The following is a 23,085-nucleotide window of genomic DNA, read 5'->3' as shown; positions in this document are numbered from 1 at the left end:
TTTTATGATGAGGCTTCCTCATCTGATTTGCACATTACTGTTTTTATGTCCAGGCAGTGATAATTGCAGCCATTACATTTTACAAATGTGTATCTTTCAGATAATAATATTGTTTATAGTGTTTTTATGTTAAAAACAAGCCAGTAAGTGAACAGTCCAATCTGTCATTGTCCACACATTAGTCCGATTACTGTTTTTTTTTTTTTTTTTACTTACCAGTACCATACATGTGTATCTCCAACATCCTCTGGATACATAAGTGGTTCAACAAAAGTATATGAACAGTCAGAAATGAAGCAATCATCCATCCATCCATTTTCTATATCTGCTTAATCCACGAACCAACTAACCACCACTCAGCCTAATCAATTTTATTTAAACATTAAATAAAAGCCTCATGCCTTAAAAGCCACAGAAACGTGTCCTCCAGTAATCTGACTTTACACAATTATTTCATCTCTCACACTGCGATGTCACCATTGCAGTCATCTGCCATCATTATCTAATAATACACGACAGTGTAACAATGAAAAGAAAACAAAGTTATAAAACAGTGCATTAGCTGGTGACTCCAGATATCTGGAAGCATTTTTAAGTTTACACCATAACCAGAGAAGTTGTAAATACTTGTTCTGTTGAAACCTAAATTCTTCTAGTTTCTGGTTACATTTTCACTAGGTTAGCTCAACCCATCTGCTGAGCATAAAATGGGTTATAACCCACAAAGAAAACAACAACACAAAAATGCTTGTTTTGTCAGAGTTAAATGTAAAATGTTACTGAAAAGACTACTAGAGAAGAGAGGGAAAATCCAGCTTTTTAAAATCAGCTCACAGCTGAACGTCTGTGAACATATGGGGACTTCATGGGTGATATGCATTTCTGCCGGGACAATTAATAATCTATACAAGCTTTTAAACAACATAAGCTGCAAAATAAGTTGCAACCCCCCCCCCCACCCTATTTTTAGGGAAGCTATTGCATATTTCAGCAAAACAAACCCAAACCACATTTTGTTTGCATTCCAACAGCACGACTCCCTTAAGAAACAATTTTACTTTCTAACTAAAATTAAATCGTGGAAAGCTTCTTCTCTTATTTTTTCTAAAGTTCATTCTGTGTTTGATTGACTTTGAAGATCGCTGCTTAGTCAGACTCACCAGCTCTTTCAACTTTATAAAAACATACTCAAAAGACCGCTTTATTAAAAAAGAAAAACACAGCATTGTTACAGGTTAAAACAACAGGAAACACAATGTTGTAGTTTGTTTAATTAAACGCTGGCATCCTTTATGTGAACATAAAATCAGGTTCTCAACACTCTGGAAAACACACCTGCACACTACAAGAAGTTTCTCATGTTTAAAAAATAAGAAAAAGAAAAAAGAAACTAGTCTTGACATTTTCTCTCTTTTTTTTTTTTTTTTTGGACAACAGTATAAACACCCCTGTGGACTTTCATTATACCTGCGTTACAAGTTTTTTTCTTTTGTAAAAGTTGAGGCAGAGGTGGAAATCCCATTCATCACAATGCTTCTGGCTGTGCTCACAGAGACAGACAGATACACTCCTGTTCACTCAAGTTAATTGTAGATGAAGTTAAACCTGTAAAGAGAAATTAAAGGTAAGATAAGATCAAAGGTTCAAGTCAAAGAACAACTATTTTCAGGAGAAAAAAATAAATAAAATCTTTTCCAACTTTTAAAAACAACTGAAAAACTTCTGCTGGTTAACGTCAAATTCAAGCCCAATATCTGATACTCTCTGTATATTTCTCCTTTTGCTTCCACACCTGTCTGGAGGAGCCGTGGTACAGATTCAGTCTCGCAGATACTTAAGCCATCAGTCTTTGTCTACTTTGCCTCACCCTGATGCCCACAATTGATGTTTAAAGACACCGACAACTGATGTCAAAAGGCGTTTTCACACAGCAGTCGCATGGGAGCGCAAAAACAACTAACAATTAGGTCAAAAATGTGGCTAATGATACGTTTCATTCCTACAACCACGTATGCACAAAAAGGATGATGTCTGAAATGTAAATAAAAATACAATCAATTCATTTCAAAATCATGTAAAGTCTCACTTTAGCTGAAAATCCTGCAAAGGTCACTTCTCACGAGTTAAAACAGAGAAATGTTGATTTTATTAAAAAAGAAAAAAAATGTGAGCTATACAGCTCAACAGAAGAGTTGTGTAATACTTACATTAAGAAAAAAATAAACCAGTGGACTATCAAAAGAAAGAAAAACTGCAACAAATTTGAGGATTTCAGCATCTTGAGAAAATAATATCCTGATAAGACGCAAATAAAAAAAATTAAAAAAATCTGTTCCACAAGGGACAAGGCTGAAAACAAATGACTGTGACCCGTCAGACTCTGACATGGCCCTGCATTTAAAACAGACACCTTTCTGTGTTGGGGCCGACTCCGTGGGCTCACAAACACCCCAGAAAAACCACGACCAATGAGCACTCTTTCCCCGCTGCAGCCACAACTTGAAATTCCAACTAAATATAGAAAAGACCCAGAAATGTTGCCGTCTTTCTTGGGTCATGTTCATTTAAGAGGAACTGTCCCATGGCCTGACCAATGAACATGTGAAATTCTTTCTAGAAATTATGGCGTCCTCCTGGATAAAGAAAAGAGGGTTCAAAGTCCAGCATATCTGATGGTATGTGGTACATTAAAGGAAAGTTGCACGTTTGTGACGTTACCTAAACCATACATTCAGATTTGCAGCAATGCATGCAAACACCCAGCGGCTCTTTGAGGAGAAGTAATTAACTCAAAACATTTGGAGAATCAAAAAAAAGAAAAAGACGAAAGAGGCACTAACTGCAGTCTTGTAGCAACCAAGAATAGGAACCCATTTATCAAACTGATTCAATCAATTTTAAAATTTTGGTTCATCCAAAACATTTTTTTATTTATTTTTTTTAAAAAGCAATGATGTTTTTAAAAGTTTAAACAGGTGAGTAATCTAATGTGACAAACCCTTAAAACAGGCCGTGATCGATATGTGATCAATTCCTAATTTGCCTTCAAGGTAAATACAATATATCCATCCATCTATTTTCTATACCCGCTTGATCCGTCATTCAGGTTGCGGGGGGGCTGGAGTCTATCCCAGCGGTCATACAATAGATTTCAATTTCATTTATTTAAAAAAATGGACAACACATATTAATTAACACATAAGCAAGTAAAATGTAAATAGACGTGAGTTAGCCAAAGGCTAATGTCTGTCGGTAGTAGAGAGAAATAAATATCAACTTCACCTGCTCAACAACTGCGGTAGACTGGAAATGATTGGTCCATATCCAGGAGCGTTATCATACAGTTCAAACAACGGTGCAGCCACCAGTTTATAGTTCTTGGGTACAGCAAAGAGCGCTGGAGAAACATCAGTCACACATTAAAAAAGCTACAAGAAGCTGGGTTTCTTTTACAAACATGAATCTTCCATAAACCAAATCTAAAAGTTATCACAAGTGACAAAACGACGCACTGACCTTTCTCCTGCAACTGAACCAGGAACAGTTTTTTATGCTCCTTAGGTTTGGTGATGTGAGCTGGAATATACGGGTACTGCCAGACAAAAAGATTAAGAATAGTTTGCATTAGCATGCACAACATATAAACAGATTTTAGTGTGGCGTGTATGAACAAAACAAAATAAAGGAGACTCCAACATGGCGGACACGTTCTGGTCTAATGGCTCCAAATGCAAAAAAATGTAGTATCTTTTATACTGTATGCTGCTGCAACACAATAATATCCCAAATTGGGATGAATAAAGTACTTATCTATCTATCTATCAGTTACAGATTTTTATAAAACACTGAGACACAACTACCTCTGCTGCAACAACTGTAATTTGTTAAAATGTCCTCAGTAACTTTATTCACATTAGTAATAATGTAAAGCAAAAGTAAGCCTGACAATAGCTAAGGATCTAAATACATCTGCCTGCATCTTAAAATAAACCAACTATGACCTTAATGAACACGGATCACAGCAAACTTGCACAAATCTGGGTCAGAGATTGCCAAACATTTTTATTTGTGTTCATGTCACATTGCTTTCAATCAAAATCCTGAAAGATGGTTCATTCATTTAAACTTTCAAAGTGTTTTATGGTTGAAGTCATCTATGTGTACAAACCTGCGGAGGCTCAAAGTTTGGGCGCCACCAGTTGCCGATACAGTCGTCAATCACCCAGTCCTGCTTCACCCCATCCTGCCGTCCAAGGATCTAACAACCAGTTAAAAGTTAATATTCCTAAACTCAACTCAGAGACAGGACGCTCACGCACTGTGCTGTGATGTAGCTACCTCAGTCATCAGGCGTTTCAAACCCTCCACTTCATCTTCTCCAGGACTCAACTCTCCACCAGGCCTGCGGCAGAGATGCAACCCGTCAAGAAACTGTGCAGCAAAAAAAAAACATCTAAACTGGTTCACGCAGCAACCAACGAACAGTAGCCACTCACAGTTTGAAGAAAGTTGTGCCGAGCTGCAGAAGTAACACGTGAGGAAGCCTGTGTTCGTGGACAATGAGGACACCCTCCACCGTCCTGCGCATGCCCATCTTGTCAAACTCTTCCCGCATGCGCTGGAACCTGGCGGCAACCGAGCTGTCTTTCTCGTACAGAGGCTCTTTGGTGCCAAATGTGTAGTTGGTGAGAGGGTATCTGCAACCAATTTATACAGATGTCAGTGAGCATGACTAGAAATTAACAATGTGGATCATAGTTATGAGCTATAAAAAAAAAAAAGCTGCGATGAACAGCAGAGAAAAAATAATATAAAACTGCAAACTACAGCAGACAATTAAACTCATCATTCAATAATCATTTTCCACATCTGTGGCACAACATGGTGATATTTGTCCATAACGCAGTGAAAAAAGTGAATGAACACAATTTCACAACAGAGGGTCTGAAAAATAAACCTCTAATTTATATATCTGCTCAGTAGATGACTTAAAACGAGTGTCAAAATCAACCAATTACTTAAGAGTTTCTTTTTTTCTTACTTAAGATATGAAAATGTAATATTTGAACTCTTTAAAAGTTTTAAAAGGCAATGAAAGTTCAAAATGTCAACAAGGGATTCAAAAAACGTTTGTGTTAGGAAGTTATAGGTGTGTGCTTACATTTTTATTAATCAAAGTAATTACTTCATCAATTAGGGGGAGTCTCAAATTACAGCTGATTAAATAAACAATGAGTCGGCTGATTATTTGGTTGATTAATGGAAGAGTCCATGGACTGCAAACATGAAACAATTCCAAACAGAAAACACAAAAAATGCTAAACAAAATGTATAAAGCCTTTGTTTGTTTTGTTCAAGCAACAGTCACAATAATCACAATAAAATATGTAAAGTAATACAAAAATTCAATGAGTATTTTAATGTCTATAAACGTTGCCTAGAGCAATAAACTGCATGCTCAGCCATTATACTAATTTGACAAGTGAATTAATTTGTTATAAAGTAACATTCGGATTCAGACAAAGAGTTAATGATGATGATTGTCTGCTAACTCCTCTTTACGTCTTTCTTTCAGGAAACAAAAACAAATAACAATTAAGCAGCTTTGACTTGGTTGCTTTCATTTTTTTTTTACATTGATTAATAATCACATGTCGACAGTGGGACCAAGTCCATGTGAATTATTTCCCTGTTTTCCTCGTGAACTCACAGATTGATTGTCCTCTCCAGTGTGAGCGGTTTAGCGGGCCCACCGATGTACTTGCTCCCGAACTGGTCTCCACCGCGGCGCGGCCAGCCGGTAGCCGAGCGACTGGGAGGCACTACCGACATCTTTACCAACGACACTTAATCCTCCTGCGCGTCCGCCTCTGGTGATAGTCGGTGGGTACGTATTTCAATATATTTCTTTAACCGCGAACGAAACGGGGTAGAGCTGCACTTTCAGTCTCGAGCGTCGTTGCTCCTCTTCCGGGTGAAATCGGACAGATTTGAGTATGATTACGTCACTAGTGACGCCTGCTGGTCTGGATGACGAACAACAAGCAGAGAATACGGAGACGATATCACACAGAACAAACCAAAACTAAACCAGGTGCATTGCTTAACTATTAATTGTATCAACCATGTCACCGCTGTGCACTTCCTAAAAAAAGTGTTATTATTTTGTTGGAGGTTTTTGATGCTGTTCTGTAGAGATTGAGCTCCAACAGAGCTGGATTTATGTAAATGGCAGTTTACTCGTTTCTCCACAAAACAGAAGCAGAATTGTTTTGTTTATGACATAAAGGACTGGCCTCCTTCGGCAAGCTTTTTGTTTGATTACCAATCAGCATCACCAGGCCGAAATATCATATAAAAACCTTTGATTAGATTCATTAGCTGTACTTGGACATATGAGCAGGATGTACAGGTAACATAGGAACTCTGCTTGTTCTCAAGAGACACTTTATGAACGAGTCACGAATGCTCTTTTTCAACATCCAGTTGTGATGCTAAGAAGCACTTTTGTTACATCCTGTGCCTATTGTCTTAAAAAAAAAGATTTTGCTAAATGCCAGAAAATGCATGATAACATGTTTTGAGTTATTAGATAACCAAATCAGAGCAAGTAAAAACATTATAAAAACAAATTAGATCAAAAGGGTCATTTCATTGAGATAAAAACAATCACTATATGTCTACTGTTTGATTTTCTTGAATTACTGTACTTCAATTTCAAGGTTGAATAAAGCAGAACTCGTCCATGCGTAGTGAGTATCACCCTTTTGTGCAGTTAAATCAGAGTATTTGAACGTTTTCACAGAGCAGTGTTGGCAAATAAATGTATCTTATTGTGTTTCTTTGTTGATATTACCGTGGTATAGTGTGAAATAATTTCCGAATCATACAATTTAAATGAAGACAACAATGTGAATAATACAATACTATCATTCCATTTCACAGAAAATATAGAAACAGTATTTTCATGGTTGGTCTGGTGTCCTAAAAGCTTTAAGAAAGTGATATGTGAAAATTTTCAAACCTGAGTTTTCTAACTAGACAAGCTTTGTAAGTGGAGGATAACTGGAGGAACATTATGACCGACAACATGCTTGTTTTATTTTTTTGTCTCCCTATACAGATTAATCCGTCCATTTTCTATACCCGCTCAACCCAACTGCAGGGTTGCAGGAGGGCTGGAGCCTATCCCAGCTGTCATTGGGCGAGTACACAGCTTAATGACAAATATATGTTCACATTTATCTTGAAAATTTTATGAAGTCCCATAAAAAATAAATCAAATAGAAAAATGCATATATGTTTTTACAGTTTTAACCCACAGACATCTTAAACTTCCCAGAGATTTCAACAGCACCTCACGATCTTCCTCAGGAATTGTTCCTCTTCTAAGACGAGACTATTAAGAAATGGCGCAAAGCGATAAGACAAAACAATATAACACCATCCATACCTAAACTATCTCAACAGCAGGTGAGGACAAACATGAGATGTGGATGAAACCCCCTAAAAAAGCTAACGAGTGTGCTGGTCAGAAACACATGAAATCATCATGAAAAACACAGCTGAGAGAGGGACTCTGTCAATTCAATATTCCATTTATTAGTCATAGCTATGTCTCTTATCCATATATTGTAAACATGGTGTATTTTACACAGTACTTTTTCATGGTACATAATCATACGTGCAATGCAAAATCTCAAACATAAGTTAAAAAAAAAACGGACAAAGACACTGCTGGATTTGTTGATAACATCACACCAAGGGGATCTCAGTTCTTTGGTCCAGTGGCCCACCCTCTGTGGTGTGCTGCTGTAATGTGGTGGTCCCTGTAGGAAGTGCCATGGATCACCCCCGCCCCACCCCATACCTTTTACTGTGTTGTCTTCTGCCTGTCACAGTAGTTGGTCCCATATTCGGCGATGTATTCAATTTTCAATCACTTATCACTCACTGGTGTAGTTTCATCTTGCTTTTGAGCTTCTGTGACAGCTTCATCTCTGCTTCGGTCACTCTCTGCAGGTTCACCCAGAGCGTCTTCTTCAGCTTTCACACTTTCTGCTTGCACTTCTTTTCTTGTCACGTCACTGTTGTCAAGCGTCAGTTTGTCATTGTCCCATTTGCTCTTCTCCCCGCTATCAACAACATTCCTCTTCTCACCCAACTCAACTGACTTGCTCTTTTGGACCATGTCGAGTTCCTCATCTGCCATTAAGAGATGAAATTCCAAAGCATGCCATTCAATATATAACTAAAAACATATAACATGGAAGCATATGTGACAAATTCAAAGAGGTTCAACCTTACCGATGCCTTTATCTGTGGGCTCCTCTGTTTTTTCTTCCCCTGCTCTTTCTTCATGAGGTGTCTGTAAAACACAATCTTGGCCTGGTCTATCATTAGAGGGTGCTGGGCTGGTCAAATGGTGAGAAGTGGCATTTGAATTATCAGCAGGGGGCAGGCTAGAGACAGGTGGTGTGAGGGTGGTGCTGACATTATTGGAGAAAGCTGTGTCTGAGCCAGTTGTGTGTGCTGAACTACTGGTGGAGGTGGTATCTGCGCGGTTTAAACTGGTGGCGGTCGAGAAGGTGTCTGTTGGGTTTGTTTCACTGGAAGAAGTGGAGGGAATGGGGTTATCAGTGGCTGACTGAGTAATGGTGGGTGCAGAGACAGAGCTCATGCCATTGCTGGATATCTGGACAATGGTGTCATTGGTGGTAGAGGAAGTGGTGGTGGTGCAAGGAAGGGCAGTAGATGTGATGATGGAGCTGTCATGTGGAGCTGCAGTTGTCATTGTTCTGCTGGAGTTAGGAGGAGGAGGACATGTAGTTTTAGGGACTAATGAAACCAGTGTTACAGAGCTACTGGAGGCGACTGAAGTGGATTCATCGCCAGCTTCACTAACTGATTTAATGTTAGTAGACAAGCCTGATGGCATATCTGATGTGCTGGTGGAGGGCGAAGAAGCTGTGGTGGTGATAGAAACATCTGCATCACCTCCTGCAGCTGGAGCAGCATCAACTAAGAAAGCACCATTTGGCTCTGCCAAGCTTGACTTAGTTGACAGATTTGTTGATGCAGAGGAAACCGAGGCTTGGTTGATGGGAGCAGAAACAGTTTCTGGGGTGGTAATGGAAGGTGTTGTTACTGTTTCTGAGGTGGAGGTGACAGAAAGGCTTGGGGTAATGGACTCTGAGGAGGTGGAAGGATGTGAGACTGGATCAGGGGGCTCTGTTGGTGTTGTGATGCCTGCAAGTGTTGCTGGCAAGGTGGATGGTTCAGTGGTAGGGGCACTGGTTTTGGAGACAGAGGCTTTACTGTCAAGCACTGTCCCACATGTGGGTGTTGTAGCTGCTGCGGGAGATTTAACTGAGTCAGTGCATATATCTGTGTCAGCGGGAGTTACAGTACTTGAAGAGGAGACTTTAACACCGGCTGAGTCAGGGACTGAGTCCAAGATTGCCAGTACAGACGGAGTGGTGGTAGCAGTCATGATTGGAGCAATAGGGGCTGATGGAGCAGCAGCTGGATTGAGTTTAGTGGGAGTGTTTGTCTCCGTTTCCTGTATCTGGGCTAACTCGTTCTCAGGTGTGTTGCGGCCAGATGTTGTGGGTGGTGGACCTGGTTTGATAACTGGCTTTGGAAGCAGAGCGGGCTTCCCAGCTGACTCATGTGCTGACACACTCGCCCGAATCTGATGCCGTGTGTCTAAAGAAACAAAATGAACGTGAAAATTATTTTGCTTATTTGAAATCAAGCACCTGAGACTGTAAAAAGCTGATTTACCTGATGACGCAGACATTGTTCGAGGTTTAGAGAAAGTAGGGGGTGGCTCAGGTTTACTGTCAATGATGGTACCTGGAGCACAAAGATTTCCATCTTATTTCACCACAGGAATTAAACCCCAAATAGGCCCCACTATAGATGCCTGTAGCCAAATTACCCTGCTGGTCTTATCAGCACAGTGCCTGAGATATTTAATCTTTTCAGTGGAGATCTGATCCATGTCCACAAGTCTTTCCTTTTGATACAAATCCTTTAACTTCAAAGATTAATTTAACGTCATTAACACAAAGCTGGAGGAGAGAGTAGTTTATTATAGTACACGTCACACAGATAAGGGAACATACCTTCAGACTCTGCTTTTTTCATCTCTCCCTCTTGATTCTACAAGAATGAAAGAAAGACTTTAACACAGCTTTTCACTGATATTCATTCCTAAATTGAGACTCACACATTCACACACCTGTGTCTCTCCTGGCTGAGGTTTGGAAACTCCAATACGCTGAAGCATGAGATGGAGTTTCTGCTCAAAGCTTTGTTGGCCTTCCAACTGTTTCTGAAATCAGTAACAGCACATGATTAATTCTTCTTTTGAGACTTTTCTATGAATATAAAAGCGACACCTTTACCTTAGCGACACTCACCTTTGCAGTGTTTCTGGCATTGGCAGTCCCTGCTGCTGCTGCTGATCCCGACAGCAAAATGAGAGACTGGGATTTCCCCTCTCTGAGAGCACGACGGGGAGGCACCGCCTCACCTCTCAACGGCACGTCACCAGTAACAGGTGTCTCCGGAACAGCTGACTCCCCAGTAACAGCACTGGGATGTTCTTTTGCTTTCTCCTTTTCATTTTCTTTGTCCTGTTCCTTCACTCGTTCCTTATCTTTATCTTTTTCGGACCTGGCGACCTCCCTGAGAGGGCGAATGAGATCAGCAATGGAGGCCTTTTTGGGACGCCCTTCCTGGCTCGTCTCTGATTTCAAACCTCGCCTCTTCTTGAGTGTAAAGAAGTCACCAAGCTTCCTCCTGAGAGTTTTTGTCGGTGGTGGACAAGGGACAGAGCTGGCCGGAGCCACTTCATGTACTGTGATAGATTCCTCATCTTGCTTGATCCTACACAAAGAATCATGTAAGTCAGATCTAGTTGTTTCTGTTCACCCTGAGTCCAATCTGTCAGCTGTGGTACTCACAGTGTATCAGTGGGTAGAACCTTCTTTGTAAAGAACTCCTCAACTCCTTCATCCACTCTCCCCATGAGCTCGAGGACTTCATTTTCACTCTCAATTATTGTCTCCTAATTATTGCACCACACACACGCACAGAAAAATTAGACAAACTGATGATGAAGAGCAACTTCCATGATATGTAACTTTACATTACATAACAATCACATCTGAAAACCCACACACACTCTGGGAGTAGTATTCCTCCTGCCTCTATAGGTGTATTTTAGTTTGAATCTCTTATCCATTTATCCTACGATCCGGGCCTCCTGGGAGTCCGTTGCTCAGTAACGTATATTGGGGGGGCGTCACTGCATTTTACATGCGGAATGAGGGCACAATAACTCATTTTGCCAATTAAGGTAATTTGATATAGAAATTGCAGCTATATAGAGTTGCATTACACTGATCAAATCAACATATGTGCCCACAAGTAGCAATGACAGTCAAGAGGTTGACTGCAGAAAAACAAATTTAGCAGAAGTCACCGTTACATGATATCCTGTCGGGGGAATTGCTTGAATTTGGTCTCTAAGGGAGTGACTGCATGTCTACAGCCTAATAGCTCTGTGACAACATGATCGCCTCACTGGAAAAATTACACACACATTAGATTTTAACAGATATGAGAGGGTAAAACACCATTAGCTTTTCTTTTTCTTTTAAGAGCTGGAAAAGACAGTCAGATCAAACTACCACTGGCTCTCATTTAAAGTCATCGTGCTCACACAGACAGAAAATAGTGTGCATCCTTCAAAGAGCCAGTGACCGGTACAATGGGACTGCCTCATTCAAGCAGGGACCTGGCATCTTTTACAGCACTCCCTCTCCATCCTTCCCTTCCCCCTGCCTCTCCCCTCTGTACCCTATTACATCTCGCTTCTCTCCCTCCCTTCCATTTTCTCTCCTCACACACTCCACCTTTCCCTCACACTCCATTTTTACCAAACCCCTCTCTGATCCTACTGCACAGTACCTGCGGTCTGGTGGGACGATAGTTCAGTTTTTGTCGGTGAGGTCTCGGTCTGCTCTGGGTGTAGTGCCTGAGAGCTGGTCCGCCCAATGGCAGCTCCATTGGGGAGACACGGCACGCTGTTGCCGTGGAGCTCTGTTGCCGTGGCTCTGTTGCTGAGGCACGGTTGCTAAGAGCACCAGCACCAGCAGTATGTAATGCCTCCACCAAGGTGGGAGGGGCCAGGCTGACTAGACTGACAGATCTGACAACATAACCTCGCCTTTCTCTGCCCCCTCCCCACTCCAAGAGTGAAACCATGAGAAAAAGATGCTGATAAAATAAGAAGAGGCACACAGACAGGTATAAAATAACCACACAGACAATTGCGTCATCCGAGCATCCGAGCCCAGGTCAAGTGCATATCAGCAGTTATACTCCTCAGGACATACCTTAATGGACAAAATGTTCCACTGGTTATGTAACAAATTAATAATTTATTTCATATGCGGAAAAGATTATGTGGTGCTGAAACTGACAGGATGAGCGGGTATTTTCTTTTGTCACTCAGAAGGTGCACAAATTAGTCTATGATTCATGTAAATGTCAAAACAACATGTCTCACCCCTAATAGAGGAAATTGTGCTAAGTGGTCCTGAGAGTATTTTCGGGAAACTCTATAATGAGCTGTATGACTTGTCTCGAAACCATAAAACACGCATGATGCACACCCATGAGCACCAGCTTCTATGTATTTACAGCGTTGACTGCCCGGGCGACATGTGTCACAGGTTTTATGGGAACTGTGATGCCTGCTTCAATGTTTGATAAAGCAAAGCAAGATATTCAGCTGAACTAGTCCTACATGGACATCACAAGTAAATTAATTTTTAAAAAATAATGAGGTGTTTGATAAATTCCAATCAGGTTTCAGATCAGGTCACAGCACTGAAACAGCTCTGGTCAGAATACTAAATGATCTCAGAGTTAATGCGGATAGAAACCAGGTATCTGTCCTCCTTCTCTTAGATCTCAGTGCAGCTTTTGACACGGTAGACCTCGACATTCTTATAGATCAACTTGAAAATTGGGTAGGCCTTTCGGGAACAGTCTTACAGTGGTTCAAATCGTATCTTAGAGGCAGAAAGTTCTTTATTAGTCTGGCCGAGCATAGATCCAATGTTTATGATATAAATTATGGTGTCCCTCAAGGTTCAGTACTGGGTCCTCTACTGTTCTCTCTTTATATGCTACCATTAGGACACATTATTAAAAAACATGGAGTCAGTTATCATAGCTATGCAGATGACACGCAACTCTATATCTCTGTTGAGCAAAATGATACAAGTGCTCTAGACAAACTAACATCCTGCTTGAACAGCATCACTAACTGGATGAATAGAAACTTCCTAAAATTGAATGAAGAAAAAACAGAAATTCTTATAATTGGCAACCTAGCAGATAAATCAAAGGTTTTGAACCAACTTGGAAATTTGTCTATACAAGTGAAGGATGAAATTAGAAATCTGGGTGTAATTCTAGACTCCAAATTAACTTTTAAACCTCACATTGGAAATGTTACAAGAACAGCATTCTTTTGTTTTTTCACAACTTGACTACTGTAATGCGCTATTTACTGGGCTCCCAAAATCTACGACTGACAGATTACAGCTTGTTCAGAATGCTGCTGCTAGAATCCTAACCCGCACTAAAAAGAGAGAACACATCACACCTGTTCTGGCTTCACTACACTGGCTCCCTGTTTCTTTTAGAATAGATTTTAAAATTCTCTTATTGGTTTTTAAATCTCTGAATAGATTAGCACCTCCGTGCATTTCAGAACTACTCACGGAGTATGTTCCGGGTCGAGCTCTGAGATCATCAGGTGCTACTTTACTAAGTGTTCCTAGGATGAAATATAAAAAGACGGGTGAAGCTGCTTTCTGTTTTTATGCACCAAAAATCTGGAACTTTTTACCAGTGCACATTCGTCAGTCAACAGATATTACAAACTTTAAAAAGCAGCTAAAAACACATCTATACACCCTCGCCTTCTACTAGTTTTATGGATTTTATTATTATTATTATTACTATTTGTATATTGCATTTGATGTTTCTCTATTTTATTGGTAAATTCATTTTTATTTTTAGTGCTTTGTCTTTGGTTTGTGTCTGTTTCCTCCTCGCTCTGCGCCCCCCCCCCCCCCCCCCCCCCAGTGACATGTTACATGTTCTATTGTGCTCTATTTTGTTTTTCTTGTGATTGTTTTACTTTATTGCTTTACTTTTTATATTGATCTTATTTGTTAAGCACTTTGAGCTACATTTTATGTATGAAAGGTGCTATATAAATAAATTTATTATTATCACGTTTGTTTTCTCACTGTATCTGAACTGAAACTATTTACACACATCAGGGGAAAGTCGTGAGCTCTGTTTTCTTTCAGAGCAGTAAAAGTTTCACTAGAAAGATCCAAATGTCCAGATATTTTCAAGTAAAGCAGGGGGATGAAATGTGGAAATGTAACAAAGTACGTTTACTAAAATATGTACGTATCCAAAGAGGAATAAGAGGTAAGTACACTTACAGTTTTTCATTTTCAAAACACTTTGTACTTCTGCCTCACAAAGGAGAATATTGTACTTTTAAAAACACAGCTATCTGACAGCAGGACTTCACAAATTGAACGCTTCAAACAAAAAATACATAAACCTTTCAGAATATAGTTTAAAAGACTAAAATTCCCAGAAATTTTTACATTTTGAACTTTAATGATTCGATTAAACAGATTAACTGATCACTCAATTCATGAGTCTAAAAAAATTAAGAATAATTTGACACAAGGCAAGTTATAAGTACTTAATCTTTTTAGATTCGTAAGCATTCAGTTCCCTAACTCAATATTTTTTACATTTAAACTGTGGTTTAAAGCTATCACAATGTGCTTTGGCTGTGATCGGAATTTGTTGCTATTTTCTAAGTGCTTTGAATATTGATAAAATGATTTACCAAGAAAATATTCAACTAAGTCTTGATGTAAGGCCTATGTACATAAAAGAGTAATTAGTATTAATTTGTGGTTGTATGCCTCAGACAATCAACTAAGCTATAGTTTAACTATGTTTTATAGATTGAATTAATAGTATTTAAAGGTATTAAATGAATTTACAGTTGGCCAATTAAGCTGCTTTTGATAAAGTACACGGTTGTGGTCTTGGCAGCAGACAATGTATCAAAATCTAATATAACATGGATGGTTCACACACGTCCTCAACACAGGAGCAAGATATTTACAGTCACCATATTTTCATTATTATTATTATTATTTCTGTTTACTGAGATGATGTATAAATTAAGAATGTTTTGTCAGTGTACAATGAAGTTGGGGTGGTTTGTTTATTTCTATTTGGATTTGAGTGGTTTAGTAACTGAGAATGAGACCTGAGTGAGAGATGAGATCAAACCAATTTGACATGATCTTCAGTGTACACTCTGTGGTTTGTGTAGACGTAAATCCCACACACCAGTCACAACAAGTCTGCCCTCCTGTGGGTGATATTGTGATTTACACTCGTCTATTGAATGTCATCATCTTTTCTCCTCCCTGACTGTTCAGGTAAAATTTTTCGAAGGTAAACTTTATCAGCAATTCTTGTCAGAAATCTAATCGGTAATCTGTTTTTTTGATCATCTTTATGTTCCCAATAGCCACGCCCACGCCAAAATTCAAATCTGGCGCCCATTACCAGCAGCCGACGCTCGACCACGCCCCTTTACTCCCTCGGGTGCTGTGAGCGCGCAGCCGCGGTAGCGCTCACTGGCCGCCATTTTGTGTTAGGCCTACTCCTCCAAAGCGGGAGAAAATTATTAGCTCGTCACAGAGCTCTTACGACCGTCCGCTGCAGGACTGACAGGAGCGATCGCAGGCGCTGGGCTTCCAAGTGAATTTAACGGGGGAAAGAAACAACCAGGAGTAAGTGAAACTATTACTGTGCCTCCAAACAAGGGGACGTTTTTGTAGGAGCCGTCGACGGCCTCTAGGTGTCACGGTAGGGCTTACCGACTAGGCGGCTGGCGGGGGGTGTTTGTCTCCCTCTATCGTTATCCAAAATGCACTAAATCGTCTATAAACTGTAACCACCCGTCTTGGCCAGGCATGTTTGTGCATTTTGAATGATATAAAAGTGTATTTGCACAGGGATGGCGGTAATAACCGGTATTTCTGTTTTAAGTTTGTTCAGGCCTGACGTCCATCTTCTCGTGCCCTTTGTTTCCTGTTTTCAGACGTACTCGCGCTTCCCCACTTAACCAACTAACATGGGACAGTCTTTAAGTAGTTTTTCTTTTGTTTTTTGAATTACATTGTGTCGCTTTGAGATGATTTCCCCTTCTTACAGTAACAAACTAAATTTTAAGAGTGGATGTTTTTAAACAGGCGCACGAGACACTCGGAAGCATTGAGCGATCAACTGTTTGTGATTGGCAAACAGATAAACCCCATCAATGTCTAATCAGCACAGGAAGTCTTAAAACATACTTTATTCAAACGTTTACCTTATTGTTACTATAGTGAGACGTTGCAAGATAACCCAGCACAGTTTCACATTTTGAACTCGGCTCAAACGCTACTTCACTTAGCTCACGTTCAGCCCTGGCTGTGTTGAAAAGCCAAAAACTAGAAGTCAGGTTGTCCTCCATTATACTCAACGCGACTTTGCGCCAAGTTGTTGCTTGCTGTCTGGAGACGTCTGGCCACAGTTCATATGTGATTTTATCACCGTAACCTGCGAAGTACTCCACAGAAGCAGACCAAATTAAGTATTAGAGTCCATATTGATATGATTTGTGGCTTAAGTAAAAAGTCATTGTGTACTGGGAGGGAATCGCACTAATATAGTCTCTAGAAGATGATGGACCCATATAGTCAGTGGCTTTTAGAGTTTCATGAGATGTTTCCAGCATTTTATATTGAAATACAAAGATTAATTTAATAGCTTTCGAGTATTTTTGCCCTGGCCAAAGGGGAAATAAACTTATAACAAAGGAGGGGGGGAGGTTGGAACACTTTTTTCTGATGTTTGTATATAAAGAAGTGCATTTAGAACAATTCCACATCATTTGTCATGCATCTGTTTAGAGTGATCTTTGCCCATTACCATGGAGGGCGAGGTGGTTTCCGCCCAGGTCTCTGAGGCTAAGGTCCTGCCAGAGGGTGAAGTGGCTGGTAACATGGAAATGATGGTGATGGATGCTCTCGATCCAACTTTGCTGCAAATGAAGACCGAGGTGCTGGAGGGAGGCGGTACAGTTACAGTTACTGGTGGAGATGAGGGTCAGATTATCACACTCCAGGTTTGTACAGAATGCATGTTAGACATATGCCAGATAATTAGTAATGGCGCTTGTTGTGGAAATGTTTTGACATGTGATTGGGTTGTTGAAAGGTTGTACGTCTCCTTGTAGGTGGTGAACATGGAGGAGCAGGCAGGTGCTGCATTAAGTCTCGGTCAGCTTCAGCTGGTGCAGGTTCCAGTCACAACAGCAACTGTAGATGGACTCCAGGCCACTTATATTCAGGCATCAGCAGCAAACAAGGATGCGGAACCGGTGATCTGTCACACCCTTCCCTTGCCTGAAGGCTTTCAGGTGAGACATGTCTGTGTCTCTATGTATTTTTAGTAGTGTCCTCGACTTAGTGTTGAATCCTTCAACCAATGTGTTCTTTTAGGTTGTGAAAGTGGGTGCCAATGGTGAAGTGGAGACCGTGGAGCAGGAGGAGCTCCAGGCCGCCCATGATGAGTTCCAGGGGACAGGTGGGGTGGAAGAGGACGAAGAGGCGGAAGAAGTTGAACCCTCTGTGCCACAACAAGATGACCCAGAATGGACCAAAGACCCAGACTACCAGCCTGTTACAGCTGTCCATAGAGGGAAGAAAGGACAGAAGAGCCGACTGCGTTACGGAGAGGGTGACCGTGACATGGATGTTTCTGTGTATGACTTTGAGGAGGAGCAGCAGGAGGGGCAGCTGTCTGAGGTGAATGCAGAGAAGGTTGTTGGCAACATGAAGCCTCCAAAACCCACAAAGATCAAGAAAAAAGGTTAGACTTGCTCTTACTGTTTTGGCTTTTACATACAAGAAACGACAAATAAATGTATTAACACTGAAGTTAATAGTGAGATCTATACAATTTATTTTCAGATTGGTAGTGTTGTTGATATGTGGTGCTTAAAATTAACAAAATGTCTGGTCTCTGTGTCTAGGTGTCAAAAAGACTTTCCAGTGTGAGCTCTGTAGCTACACCTGTCCAAGGCGCTCAAACCTGGACAGACACATGAAGAGTCACACCGACGAGAGGCCACACAAATGTCACTTGTGTGGAAGAGCCTTCAGAACAGTCACACTGTTGAGAAACCACCTCAATACACACACTGGTAAATCAACATAACAGAAAAATGTTGATAATGGAAATGGTTGTTATTGGAGTGAATTGATCAGCAGAAGAATCAAAGCCTCCTTTCATAGCTTGATAGTTAATTTTGGCTGTGTGTCATGTTGGCATCATACCGTCCTTCTGTATGGTAAAAAGAGTGGGCATTTATCCTCTCTTGGTCTCGCTTTAATTATAAAATTGTTGCGTTTTGTTTTTTGTTTTTTTTTCTCCATCTTTTTAGGCACTCGGCCACATAAATGCACAGATTGTGACATGGCATTTGTGACCAGCGGTGAGTTAGTGCGTCATCGTCGCTACAAACACACGCATGAGAAGCCTTTCAAATGTTCCATGTGTGATTATTGCAGTGTGGAGGTGGGTAGTGTGCTCATTTTTTTTTTTTTGTACTTCACTGTAATTCTCTTCCCTGCGCAGAGGGACAACTTCTTATTCTGAATTCTCTCATTTCTTTTCTCAGGTGAGCAAATTGAAAAGGCACATCCGCTCTCATACAGGGGAGCGGCCCTTCCAGTGCAGTCTGTGCAGCTATGCCAGCAGAGACACTTACAAGCTGAAGAGACACATGAGAACACATTCAGGTAAGATCAGGCTCTTCCAGTCTGGTCTCCAGTTCAAGAGGAGAACTTCACTCACTGTTTTCCCTTTGCTGTGTTGCAGGCGAGAAGCCGTACGAGTGCTACATCTGCCATGCTCGTTTCACGCAGAGCGGCACCATGAAGATGCACATTCTGCAGAAACACACAGAGAACGTGGCAAAGTACCACTGCCCACACTGTGATACAGTCATTGCACGCAAGAGTGACCTTGGTAAGTCCTTGGTAATGTAGTATGGAAGTAATGGGGACAGTAATAGGAAGGTTTCTCTGATTTTCAGCATTTGCTCTTTCTTTACTAGGTGTTCACTTGCGAAAGCAGCACTCATTTATTGAAACGGGGAAGAAATGTCGCTACTGTGACGCTGTGTTTCACGAGCGCTATGCTCTCATCCAACATCAGAAGTCTCACAAAAATGAGAAGCGTTTCAAGTGTGAACAGTGTGATTACTGTTGCAGACAGGTTTGTGCTATTGAGAACATCTTAACATGTGCTGTGGTGATGTGTGTGTTTTGCTGTTTAATAACTATTGAATGCCTCGTGTCTCTGGTCCCACAGGAGCGCCACATGATAATGCACAAGCGAACACACACAGGGGAGAAGCCATTTGCCTGCAGCCAATGTGATAAAACCTTCCGGCAGAAGCAGCTTCTGGACATGCACTTCAAGCGCTACCATGATCCCAACTTCGTCCCCACGGCCTTTGTCTGTAGCAAATGTAGCAAGACCTTCACGCGCAGGGTAGGACAAGTTTCAGTTGTCTCGCTGCAGTTTACTTTTTACACATTATGTCACTGATGTGTGTGCGCTCCACAGAACACCATGCTGCGTCATGCTGAGAGCTGCATGGGTGAAGATACTGGAGATGAAAACGGAACTCCCACCACCAAGAAGGGCCGACGTGGCAGGAAGAGGAAGATGCAAACCAGGATGGATGATGATGATGAGGAAGATGAGGATATTGATGATATTGAAGACGACAATGGCAACACAGGTGTTGTAGACATAAGAATCTGATATGTAATGAACAAATCTCTTGACTCCTCATCAAATTATGCATTTAAATTAGTCTAAAATGAGTGAAAAGTTCATTTATCTTTTTCTATCAAAAAGTCTGAGACGAGACTGCGTTGTGTATTTATTCTTATTATTGTTTATGTATCCAACACTCAGTGTGTTGAGTGACTACAACAACAATGAGAAACTATCTTAATTATTTCAGAAAGCTTTCTGACTGAGATTCTGAGTATGTTTAAGTCATCAAAGTGCTGAGGGCAGACGGGAAATGATTGAATTGATTAGCCTTATACCTGTATTATTAGTGGACTACTTGTGTTTATTTAACGGGCAACTTTAGACTGTCTAACCAACCATAAGCAGGATTCACTTGAACTCTGGGTTTTTAACAATTCAGTGGGGTCCATGAATTTAGTGAACGCGGCGGCTCTTTTTTTTTACCAGCTTGTTGCTGGTAAAGGTGCAGATCTGTAAGAGGTTCTGGTTTAAAGTTTAATTGCCTCCCAGGATATTGTTGGACAATCGGATGGTTTTAAGCAACATATTAATATAAAACTCTGTTTCCATTAAACCTGTTTAACAAGGTGAGAAATTGAGTTGATGTCCGAATTTTGATTCATATCTGCTTGTCTCATCGTGTAGAGGATGAACTGGATGAGGCTGAGGAGGAAGAGGATCTGCTGGATGAGATGGAAATGGAACAGGCCGCTCCAGTTGTCCCTATCCCAGCCCCAGTGGAGCCTCCAGTGAAGAGGAAACGAGGACGCCCCCCAAAGAATAAACCTGCCAGTAAGTGTCACAGAGGCACATTAAACGGCCCCTTAAACCAGTAAAATGTTCTTCAAGTTTCTGCATCAGTCTGACCTGAAATTCTTTCCAGCGGCTGCCATCATTCGTGTGGAGGACGAGGCCACTGGAGAGATAGATGAGATCATTGTGAAGAAGGAGGTCGGAGCCGAGCAAGACATCGCCAATGATGCAGAGGAGGTGGTGGTTGGCGGGGCGAAGCCGACCATTCAGATGGAGTTGTCCCATGAAGGTGGAGCAGCGCAGGGGGCCCCTCCTAATGGAGACCTGACCCCTGAGATGATCCTCAGTATGATGGACCGATAATGGGCACGAGGGTGGAACCTGTGACGACACCCAGACCCTCATAAAATCTTTAATTCTTGGCATTTTAGGAAAACAAACATTTGCATCCTGCACAGAAACAAACATCACTGTTGTAATTTAAGATTTGCTTTTTAATCATGTATTGATGAAGACTTGGATAAGTGGGGAAATTTTCTTTTTTAATGAGGATTTATCAAACCAAAAACCCATTTCAGTACATGTGAGTTTGGAGTGGCTGTGGTTTATAGCAGTATCCTTTGTTGTTGCTACTTTTTGATGTTTCTACGCTGAGAAATTTGTCATAAACAGAAATGATCTAAACTTTCTTTGAGATGGACTGAGGTGAGTTGCGTCATCTTTTCCTAAAAGGCCTTTCTTTGTACGTTTTACCTGTGCCAGAGGGTTAAAGCTATCAACCTTTTGTGTGAAATTCTTATTTTCTTTCCTTATGTATCATAAATCCCACCATGTTTGCTGGTTGATTAGATTTATTTACCCATGTTGGCAGAAAACTGCCAATTTAAGGCCTAATTAAAAGAGAAAACTGTAAAAACAAAGAGCAGCTTTCAGGAAGCTGATACTGTTACTAATAACAGCCACTTTTTCTTTTCTTCTGTGTTAGTAAATTCCTTTTTTTTTTTTTTGTCCCAAAGCATATTCTAGTTTTTAAAAGCTAAATAGAGAGCTTATCTCCTGCTGTTTTCCTGCTACTGTAACACTTGTAGAAAACGTGTACGTACTAAACATTGTCACAGATGAGTGCAAGGAGAGAACACGCGTAGCCATTCCACTCTGGGTTGATGTTGTTTTCCTTTTTGTACCATCGGCAAAGCTACGTAGCAGCTCGGATGACCTTTTATTAACTGTGTGGCAGATATGAACAGATGTATGACTGTGCAACCAATTTTAAAAGAAGTAGACATGAAACTGTTTTTAGATTTCTGCAGCTGTAATGATCTATCATGGGTTTTTAAAATAAGACTGGTTTGGCTCAGTTAAATGTTACTGGTGCAGTTACAGCTGAGGAGTTTGCTTGACTCACTGTCTATTGAAGTTGGCAGAGAAACAACAGAATGGTAAATGTTGGTGTATTTTGCTTGCAGATATATTTTATTAAATGGAAAATGTGACATTTTGACTTAACGTGCTTGTGTTAAGGAACCGGACGGGACCTTGCGTGTTGTCTGTTTCCCTGTGAATGGATTATTATGTGGTCTACATAACATTTACAGTTAAATGAGACGTCTTGAACCTAGAATCGCTCCCTAACTAAACTGCTTTATGTTTTTACATTTACGTGAACAAACTAACATGTTGGAGCACAGCATGAATGTGCTGGATTTGTCCTGTGAAATCTTTGGTAAATATCAGTTTCTTACCGGTTTATTTGGCACATAAAAAGATATTTTTCAGCCCGTTGCCAACAAGAAAATTGTCGAGAGAAAACGACAACACGACCATCTGTGTTGCATGTGACACGTCACATGCACCATGTGAGCAAAGCATGTTGAGTCTAATTAAAACGCTAGTTCCGGTATACATCACACTTCTATCATTACTTCACTGTCTCTAATATAGCCACAGATGGATTCGTTTGCAGTGCGTTTTAGACGTGAACTACTAGATTTAGGATGTTTTGATGAGTTTGGGAATATTCTAATTTCCATTAAAGGTTTTATCATCAAATGATAAAACTGAAATAATTGATAATTTTCTTACTAATACCAGATCAGCCACATGGAAAAAAAAGAGGAAGGCCGTGACGTATGTTGCTGTTTTGAATCCCTCACATTAGAACCAGAGCACCAGTGATGAGAACATCTGTCTGGTGTCATCTTGCTAACATCTGTGGGGCTCTGCTTCAATGACTCTAGCAAGCCACCGAAGTCAAGATTAATAGTTTCGCTCTGATGCCTTCTAATCCAAGATGAATTTTCTATGAACCCAGAA

General features: G+C 40.7%; 3 protein-coding genes across 3 annotated transcripts; 1 reads left to right on the top strand and 2 right to left on the bottom strand.

The window, feature by feature from the left end:
* Nucleotides 1-1,185: 1,185 nt before the first annotated feature.
* nudt21 (nudix hydrolase 21) lies at nucleotides 1,186-5,978 on the bottom strand. The gene is made up of 7 exons (XM_075471166.1): nucleotides 5,711-5,978; nucleotides 4,497-4,697; nucleotides 4,339-4,402; nucleotides 4,169-4,258; nucleotides 3,517-3,592; nucleotides 3,283-3,397; nucleotides 1,186-1,605 (listed from the first exon to the last, which is right to left on the bottom strand). Exons 1-7 carry the CDS (start codon nucleotides 5,830-5,832, stop codon nucleotides 1,584-1,586), a joined length of 690 nt encoding a protein of 229 aa, XP_075327281.1. The 5' UTR covers nucleotides 5,833-5,978; the 3' UTR covers nucleotides 1,186-1,583.
* A 1,589-nt stretch (nucleotides 5,979-7,567) lies between these two features.
* LOC142377450 (uncharacterized) lies at nucleotides 7,568-12,167 on the bottom strand. The gene is made up of 8 exons (XM_075461564.1): nucleotides 11,983-12,167; nucleotides 10,974-11,077; nucleotides 10,428-10,896; nucleotides 10,247-10,339; nucleotides 10,131-10,167; nucleotides 9,787-9,858; nucleotides 8,308-9,708; nucleotides 7,568-8,205 (listed from the first exon to the last, which is right to left on the bottom strand). The coding sequence occupies exons 1-8, from the start codon at nucleotides 12,079-12,081 to the stop codon at nucleotides 7,940-7,942; spliced, it is 2,541 nt and encodes an 846-aa protein (XP_075317679.1). The 5' UTR covers nucleotides 12,082-12,167; the 3' UTR covers nucleotides 7,568-7,939.
* A 3,614-nt stretch (nucleotides 12,168-15,781) lies between these two features.
* LOC142377440 (transcriptional repressor CTCF-like) lies at nucleotides 15,782-22,265 on the top strand. The gene is made up of 13 exons (XM_075461551.1): nucleotides 15,782-15,932; nucleotides 17,097-17,311; nucleotides 17,423-17,605; nucleotides 17,688-18,057; nucleotides 18,221-18,391; nucleotides 18,632-18,765; nucleotides 18,869-18,989; nucleotides 19,069-19,218; nucleotides 19,307-19,467; nucleotides 19,564-19,746; nucleotides 19,822-19,999; nucleotides 20,665-20,811; nucleotides 20,903-22,265. Exons 2-13 carry the CDS (start codon nucleotides 17,117-17,119, stop codon nucleotides 21,133-21,135), a joined length of 2,226 nt encoding a protein of 741 aa, XP_075317666.1. The 5' UTR covers nucleotides 15,782-15,932; nucleotides 17,097-17,116; the 3' UTR covers nucleotides 21,136-22,265.
* The last annotated feature ends 820 nt before the right edge of the window (nucleotides 22,266-23,085 follow it).

Source organism: Odontesthes bonariensis, chromosome 1 (assembly GCF_027942865.1).
Source record: "Odontesthes bonariensis isolate fOdoBon6 chromosome 1, fOdoBon6.hap1, whole genome shotgun sequence".
Taxonomy (NCBI): Eukaryota; Metazoa; Chordata; class Actinopteri; order Atheriniformes; family Atherinopsidae; genus Odontesthes; species Odontesthes bonariensis.
Note: the sequence above shows the minus strand (reverse complement) of the source record. Positions and strands in the feature narration are given on the sequence as shown.

Coding starts and splice junctions, on each gene's coding strand:
- nudt21 (XM_075471166.1), bottom strand. CDS start 5,832: ATGTCGGTAGTGCCTCCCAGTCGCTCGGCTACCGGCTGGCCGCGCCGC. Junction 4,403..4,496: donor GGCACAACTTTCTTCAAACT/GTGAGTGGCTAC, acceptor TCTCTGCCGCAG/GCCTGGTGGAGAGTTGAGTC. Junction 1,606..3,282: donor CTACCGCAGTTGTTGAGCAG/GTGAAGTTGATA, acceptor TTCTCTTTACAG/GTTTAACTTCATCTACAATT.
- LOC142377450 (XM_075461564.1), bottom strand. CDS start 12,081: ATGGAGCTGCCATTGGGCGGACCAGCTCTCAGGCACTACACCCAGAGC. Junction 10,168..10,246: donor CTCAGCCAGGAGAGACACAG/GTGTGTGAATGT, acceptor TCATTCTTGTAG/AATCAAGAGGGAGAGATGAA. Junction 9,859..10,130: donor GAAAAAAGCAGAGTCTGAAG/GTATGTTCCCTT, acceptor TTTGTGCTCCAG/GTACCATCATTGACAGTAAA.
- LOC142377440 (XM_075461551.1), top strand. CDS start 17,117: ATGGAGGGCGAGGTGGTTTCCGCCCAGGTCTCTGAGGCTAAGGTCCTG. Junction 17,312..17,422: donor GTCAGATTATCACACTCCAG/GTTTGTACAGAA, acceptor GTCTCCTTGTAG/GTGGTGAACATGGAGGAGCA. Junction 19,468..19,563: donor GTGATTACTGTTGCAGACAG/GTTTGTGCTATT, acceptor CTGGTCCCACAG/GAGCGCCACATGATAATGCA.